General features: G+C 35.8%; 1 protein-coding gene across 1 annotated transcript; it reads right to left on the bottom strand.

Annotated features, from left to right (window-relative positions):
• Positions 1-3,869: 3,869 nt before the first annotated feature.
• Positions 3,870-5,919, bottom strand: LOC100658359 (olfactory receptor 6C2-like). The gene has a single exon (XM_010597556.3). It carries the CDS (start codon positions 4,779-4,781, stop codon positions 3,870-3,872), a length of 912 nt encoding a protein of 303 aa, XP_010595858.2. The 5' UTR covers positions 4,782-5,919.
• Positions 5,920-8,325: the final 2,406 nt, after the last annotated feature.

Raw genomic sequence — 8,325 nt, 5'->3', positions numbered from 1 at the left:
GGAAAAGTTCAATGTTATGTATCCGAACAAGACCAGGGGCCAACTGTGGAACAGACCATCAATTGTTCATGTACAAGTTCAAATTGAAACTAAAGAAAATTAGACTAAGTTCACAAGAGCCAAAGAACAACCTAGAGCATGTCCCACCTAAATTTAGAGACCATCTCAAGAATAGATTTGACACATTGAATACTGGTGTCTGAAGACCAGATAAACTACGGGATGGAATGAAGGGTATCATACGTAAAGAAAGCAAAAGGTCATTAAAAAGACAGGGATAAAAGAAAAGACCAAAGTGGATGTCAGAACAGACTCAAACTTGCTCTTGAATATCGAGTATTTAAAGCAAAAGGAAGAAATAATGAAGTAAAAGAGCTGAACAGAAGATTTCAAATGGCAGTTCGAGAAGTCAAAGTAAAGTATTATAATGACATGTACAAATACCTGGAGTTAGGAAACCAAAAAGGAAGAACAGTCTGGCATTTCTCAAGCTGGAAGAACTGAAAAAAAAAAAAAAAAATTCAGGACTCAAATTGCAGTATTGAAGGATTCTATAGGCAAAAAATTGAATGACACAGGAAGCATCAAAAGAAGATGGAAGGAATACAAAGTCACTGAACCAAAAAGAATAGGTTTATGTTCAACTATTTCAGAAGGTAGCATATGATCAAGAACCAATGGTTCTGAAGGAAGAAATCCAAGTTGCACTGAAGACATTGGTGAAAAACAAGGCTCCAGGAATTAATGGAACTCCAGTTGAGATGTTTCAACAAATGGAAGCAAGCTGAAAGTGTTCCCTAGTTTATGCCAAGGAGTTTGGAAGCTATCTGGCCAACTGGCTAGAAGAGTTTCATATTTGTTCCCATTCCAAAGAAAGGTAATCTAACAGAATGTGGAAATTATCAAACAATATCATTTATATCACACATATGTAAAATTTTGCTGAAGATAATTAAAAAATGATTGCAGCTGTACATCAACAGGGAATTGTGAAAAATTCAAGCCAGAATCAGAAGAAGGCTTGGAAGGAAGAATATCATTTCTGATGTCAGATGGAACTTGGCTGAAAGCAGAGAATACTAGAAAGATGTTTACCTGTGTTTTATTGATTATGAATTGGTATTTGACTGTGTGGGTCATAACAAATAACAGATAACATTGCAAAGAATGGAACTTCCAGAACACTAAGTTGTGGTCCTGTGGAACCTGTACATAGACCAAGAGGCCACTGTTTAAACAGAACAAGGGGATACTGTGTGGTTTAAAATCAGGAAAATTGTGTGTCAGGGTTGTATCCTTTCACCATACTTATCCAAACTGTATGCTGAGCAAATAATCCAAGAAGCTGGACTATACGAAGAAAAATGCATCATCAGTATTGAAAGAAGATTCATTAAAAACCTGTGATATGCAGATGGCACATTCTTGCTTGCTGAAAGCAAAGAGGAATTGATGTACTTACTGATGAAGATCAAATACTACAGCCTTAAGTATGGATTACACCTTCCATAAAGAAAATAGAAACCTTCACAACTGGATCAGTAAACAACATCATGATAAATGGAGAAAAGACTGATGTTGCACAGAATTTCATTTTATTTGGATTTGCCATCAATGCCCATGAAAGCAGCAGTTAAGAAATTCAACCACATATTTTATTTGACATCTGCTGCAAAAGACTTCTTCAAAGTGTTAAATAGTGAAGATGACTCTTGGATGACTGAGGTGTTTCTGACTGAAGCCATGTTATTTTCAACCCCCTCATAATCATGTAAAAGCTAGACCATGAATAAGGAAGACTGAATAAAATTTCATGCATTTGAATTACGGTGTTGGAGAAGAATATTGAATATATTATGGACTGCCAGAAGAACAAAGAAATTTATCTTGGAAGAAGTAGAGCCAGAATGCTGCTTAGAAGAAAGGATGATGAGACTTGGTCTCACATACTTTGGGCTTGTTATCAGAAGGGAAAAGTCCCTGGAGAAGGACATAATGTTTGAAAAAGTAGAGGGTTAGTGAAAAAGAGGAGGATCCTCAACAAGACGGATTGAGATAGTGGCTGCAACAATGGCCTTAATCATAGACACCATTGTGAGAATGCCCCAGGACCAGACAATGCTTTGTTCTGTTGTACCAAGCATCGCTATGAGCCAGAACCAACTCCATGGCACCTAACAACAACATCAAAAGGGCATCTACTCTTTAAAAAATGCAAAAATAAGCCATTTGTATAAAAATGTAATCAATGAATTCACATCTTCTAAATGCAATGTCTTTGACTGACAAAGTTTTTCAGGTTTTCTTCATATAGAAAGTATTGTTTCAAACAGTAAAGCAACTACTCCAAACTACTTTAAACCACTAATCAAAGTAGTGCTAGTGCTTATTTGGGGTAAAAAAAATATAAAATCAGAAATGATTAATATTCCATTAAAGAGGCAAGGTAAAATGTCAGCTTTAAATCTCCTTAATAATTTATTTGGCTTAGACAGATAATATTGAATTGCATTGTATTTCAGTTTTGAAGAAGTTTCCAGTACCTATTTTAAATATCTAGGAGAAAAAAAAAATAAAAGCTGCTTTTTTTAATGGCATGAATGAAACAAGATCTAACATAACAATTAGTGAATATACTCCCTATGAGAAACTAGTTAAATTTTCTAGCAGTATTTAGCTAAAACTAGTATCAAAGAATTTTCATCTTAGAGGGTCCCTTCCAATTAAGATGGTCTTCTCCACACATGAATGACAATTTTTATGTTATTGCAGGGCAGACTGCACTTGTGATGTTCAGCCAAACACCACTTGACAAACACTAACCAAACTTCAGGAATGGAATCTTAAACTTATGATAAATTAAATGATCTTAGTCAAATGTTGAACAGATCATGTGAATGGCTTACCATAAATTCTTAGGGAATACATTCCTGCAGCTGGATTTTGAATTGCATGCATACTTCATGATATATTTTTTTCAGGGTCATTTTTGGTGAGATTCAAGATTTATAGGAAATGGTGGTTCAAATTTGCTTTTAAATGGGAAAGCAGATGAGTTTTCCATTTTTTATCAAATATGGATATGCTTTATTGGATAGTATGAGATCTAGGTAGACAGAATAGGCAGGCTTCCCAAAATAGTGTCCTTAAAATCTGTTTTGAAGTATACTCAGGGACAAAGGAGGAGGTTACAGAGGGAATGACTAAACTAGAAATTTTTTATCTGGCCAACAAGTTGAAGGGTCACGCCTTGGAGATCTCTGGGCAGGTGAAGGCAATGTGGTTGCATAGCGGTCTACTTCCTATTATTTTCTCCCTAAATGATATAAAATCATGAGAGCAGAAAGTAAATTCTACACCCTAGGCGGGAAAACTCTTTTTGTAAAAGACCGGATAGCAAATACTTTAAATCTTTAGGCAATAAGGTTCACTAAACTACTTGATTCTTCCATTAAAAGCAGCCATAAGCAACATATGCCAGTGAAAGGGTATAACTCTATTCCAATGACACTTGATTTAAAAAAAGAGGAAGTGGACAGAGTTTGTTCCCAGGCCTTGATTTGCTGACTCTGTGACATGGTCATTACTCCTAAGGTATTCTTATGTGGCTTTGAAGAAATATTAATAAGGCCTGTCACTCTGGCTGGCCTTGTTCTCTTAGCCATGAAAGCAATTCTAACTGAGATTGAAGAGGGTAAGGAATTACTTGATCAGAGTAGGTTCATGAGTCAAAATGAAAGGACCATAAGAAAGTTAACCTAATTCAACTAGTTAGAACTTTAGAAGAAATATTAAGGAACTAGCCTTCCATTTTCACTTGATTGCACACTTTCAGTGTGCTCTTACTTTTGTGAATTAAATGCAATTTTTTAAATCATATCATTGAAAGATTGTTTTACCTGCTTATTTCTCAAGGTATAAATGAAGGGGTTTAACAAAGGAGCAACAGATGTAGTGAGCATGGATACCCCTTTATTAATGTCCACATCCTCTTTGGCTGAAGGTTTGATATAGATGAAGATACAGCTACCATAGGTGATGGAAACAACAATCATGTGAGAAAAACACGTTGAAAAAGCTTTTTTCCTTTGCTGAGTAGACGGGAATCTTAGTATTGTCTTGATGATATACATGTAAGAAAGAACCACGCCTATGAGTGTGATAATGAATGTCAACACTGCACAAATTATAACTACCTGTTCTATGAACCATGTGTCTGAGCATGAAATCTTAAAAAGAGGAGCTGCATCACAGCCAAAATGATCAATGGCATTGGAGTCACAGAATTCCAGCTGCAGGCCCATACCAAGCTGTGTGATGATGATCATCAACCCAGAGATCCAGCAGCAGAGGACGAGGATGGTACAGACTCTGCTGTTCATGATGGTCATATAATGGAGGGGCTTGCAGATGGCCACATAGCGGTCATAGGACATGGCAGCCAGGAGAAAAAACTCTGTGGCCCCAAAGAGTCCAATAAAAAATATTTGACTTACACAAGCATCATAAGTAATTGTATTATCCCTAGTTGATATACTGTACAGGAATCTGGGAATACAGACTGTTGTGAATGAGATTTCTAAAAAGGAGAAGTTTCGAAGGAAAAAATACATAGGTGTTTTAAGGTGGGAATCCATGAGAGTAAGAATGATAATGGTCAGGTTTCTGTTTACACTCAGAATATAGGTCGGAAATAAAAAGATGAAAACCAGAACTTGCAGCTGTGGGTCATCACTAAGTCCCAGCAAGATGAAAGTTGTTACTACTGTATGATTTCTCATTACTACCTTTGATCTTTAGTCAATCTGCATGTAAAGAAAAAATCAGAAAGTAGAACAACAAATACTAAATGACCCCTTCCTCTTATTCATTATGGTTTTCAGTGATCTATATAAGCCTTACTTTAAAATGGACTCCACTGAAAAGAGCTTTGAGGTTTTATTCCTTTTTTTTATTCTCAAAAACTCACATCAGGTTTTGTCTATTACATCTATAGCTTATAAAATTTTTTTCACATTTTCTCTGTAATATTTTTAAGTACTGTGAAAATTTCTCTGGTAAAGTATGCTATCTCACCTTCAAATAGAAAACTAGAAAGGCTAAAAAACAACAAAATAAACAAGTAAATAAACAAAAAAATTATCCCTTGGAAAATACCAAAATGGTAATAGGGCAGTAAGGACTTGTGGGATAAAGATCCATAGAAGGGTAAGATGGATATTTGACAACATATTTCCCATTGAGGTATTAACTATTTTTCATCTGAAAGGTGTGATATCTTTCTGTGAGTCTCATGAGTTTGGATAAGCACACAAAATGAAGTTCAGAGTCCATCAAGGATGAGATAATCTTGGAAATATCAATTGGGGCTTTCATGGACTATAGGAGTTATGATGAACTGAAATTAGACCATCTTTTGTAATTAGTTCCTGATTGGATTAGGATGATATGGCCTAATTGACTTCCAGGGCAAAATAAAGTGCCAATAGAAGAACAACTGTTCATCCAGGGTTTCAAATTATTTCTAAAATTTTTCTTTTTTTGTGTTTGATTTTTCCTTTCTTTCTTTTCTTTTATTGCACTTTAGATGGTTTACAGAACAAACTAGTTCTCATTAAACAGTTGGTACCCATATTGTTTTATGACATTGGTTAACAACCCAATGACGTGTCAACACCCTCCCTTCTCCTCCTTGGGTTTCCAATTACCACTTTCCTGTCTCCTCCTGCCTTCTAGTTCTTGACCCTGTGCTGGTATGCCCCTTTAGTCACAGAATTCCAGCTGCAGGCCCATACCTATTTTCTGGGCCTGCCTAGTCTTTGGCTGAAGGGTGAACCTCTGGAATGACTTCATTTCTTAGCTAAAAGGGTGTCTGGGGGCTATACTCATGGTTTCCTCAGTATCTGTCAAGCTAGTAATTCTGGCCTTTTTTTGTGAGTTAGAATTTTGTTCTCCAGCTCTTTCTGGGACTCTCTATTGTGATTCCTGTCAAAGAAATCAGTGGTGGTAACTGGGCATCATCTAGTTTTACTGGACTCAGTCTGATGGAGGCCATAGTAAACGTGGTCCATTAATCCTTTGGACTAATTTTTCTCTTGTACCTTCAGGTTTCTTCATTCTTCCTTGGTCCTGAAGGGGTGAGACCACTGAAGTATCTTAGATGGCTGCTCACAGGCTTTTAAGACCCCAGACACTAATCACCAAAGTAGAATGTAGGATATTTTTCTTTAAAAACTATCGTGTGCCAATTGAGCTAGATGCTCCCTGAGATCATGGTCCGCACAGCCCTCAGCCCAGTGATTCGTTCCCTCAGGGAGTTTGGATGTCTCTAGGGAACTTCCATGACCATGCCTTATACAAGTTTTTCGTATGTAATACCCACAGTGACAAACAGAAACAAAGACAAATTTAACAATCATTGGAAGAGGCATGACCACATAACTGAAAGGTAAAGTAAATAAGGAGAGCAAAACAGACAAACAGAAGATTGATATATTATAGTTTTCAAGCACAGACATATTAGAATAACTCAAATTAACATGCTCATGACATTATATAACAAGAATAATTTCCATGAACACTATAAACCGAAATGAAATTTAAATTTTCAAGTTAAAAAATAAATAGAAAATAAAAGTTGGTAGCTAGAACACAGTAACTTGAACGCAGCTGAAGAAAGAATAAAGGGAAATATACATTAAAATTAAACACCTAGATTAAAGCACAAGGTGACAAATAGATGGAATATATATAAAAAGGAGACAGAACACGTAAGGGGTTTAGTAAAAATCCAAACAATTGTGTGGAATACCAGATAAAAGAGACAGAAAAAGATGCAATATTTAAAGAAATAATGGCCAGAAGGTTTCCACTTCAATTCAGGATGGTTGCCCAATATTTATATTTCCACTGTAAAAAAATAGTAAAAGACATAGGAAAATATGTGAAACAACAATTTTCAGATACCAAGCATTAGGTAGCAAAGGCCAGTTATCCCTGAGAGGGAGAAGCAAATGGGGTGAATGTACAATTAACACAGTTTACTAATTAGTGTTTTCATGTTGCAACACAATGAAGGGAAAAGCAGAAGCAGACTAGTCATATTCCAAAGTTGAGAGAACAAAGCTGTAAATTTAGCCAAGGTGGCTAAATTTTACATGGCAGAGAACCAGAGAGGTGAGAACTATAGAGAGAAAAGAGAACTGTGGAGATGTTCAAAGAGAAGCCCACAAGTCACAAGTCTTCAACTGAATATTATTGTTGCATGCATATAAGGAAACTACTGAGGCTAGGAAAAGAGCCACCAAAAAATAATAAAGAGTAAAATCCTGAAGATAAAACAGGGCTGGGAATGAAAGGAAAAACTCTTAATTCAAGGGAATTTGGTAGAGTACATAGAAGTTTATTTTCTCAATAATATAGAAAAATAATCCATAGACTGAAAGGAGATGTTGTGGTCCCACCTAACAAAGGCAAACATAAACCTCAAAAAGATGAATTTATTTCCAAGTAATATAACCGTATCCAAGAACACAGCTCAAGAATATCCAACGCTGAAGAACTCACAATGTCTGAAGTCTAATGAAAAATGCATAGGTATGCAACTAAATAGGCAATTACAAACCATACTAAGGAGAAATATTAATATACAGCCACAAACCCAGGAAAAGCATGCATGATAGAAAAAGTGGAAAATAAAACCATAGTAATAACTATTTCCCATATACTCAAGAAAATAGAGAAAAGTGTGAACATATTAAGTAGACACATGTCAGATAACTGAAAGAAACACATCAAAAATTTAGAGATGAAAAACTCGCTTTCTGACATGAAAAATATACTGGATGGGATTCAGAGCAATTTTAGATGCTGCAGAAGGAAAATTCGTGAAGGTGAAGAAATAGCAAGAAAGTATCCAAAACTGAAATAGATGGAAAAAATGAAAACAGCCAATGAACAGAGCATCAGTGCACTTTAGGAACACCCTGAAAGGCCTAGCGCATGCGTAAGCGAAGTCACAAAGGAGAAGGGACAAAGGGCGGGAGAGGAAAGTATATGAAGAAATAATGGCTTTCTTTACATTTTAAAAGGTCCTATAACTATCTCAGAGCTGTATCGTATTGCTCATTTATTGCTCTGTCTCCCCATTATACTCTAATATTCTTGCGGTAAGAGCCTATTTTGTTCATAACAGCATACTCAGATCTTAGCATACTTGCAGAAATATAACAGTTTTTCAGAATAAATCATAGATATTTAAAAGAAGACCAGGATATCTTCTTTACTCATATTTCAAGATTCTATTTGAAAGATCTCTCGTCTTTT

The sequence above is a fragment of the Loxodonta africana genome, chromosome 4 (genome assembly GCF_030014295.1).
Source record: "Loxodonta africana isolate mLoxAfr1 chromosome 4, mLoxAfr1.hap2, whole genome shotgun sequence".
Taxonomy (NCBI): domain Eukaryota; kingdom Metazoa; phylum Chordata; class Mammalia; order Proboscidea; family Elephantidae; genus Loxodonta; species Loxodonta africana.
This window is presented reverse-complemented; position numbering and strand designations above follow the sequence as displayed.

Bases quoted from the DNA above. Each gene is read 5' to 3' on its own strand.
- LOC100658359 (XM_010597556.3), bottom strand. From the start codon at position 4,781: ATGAGAAATCATACAGTAGTAACAACTTTCATCTTGCTGGGACTTAGT.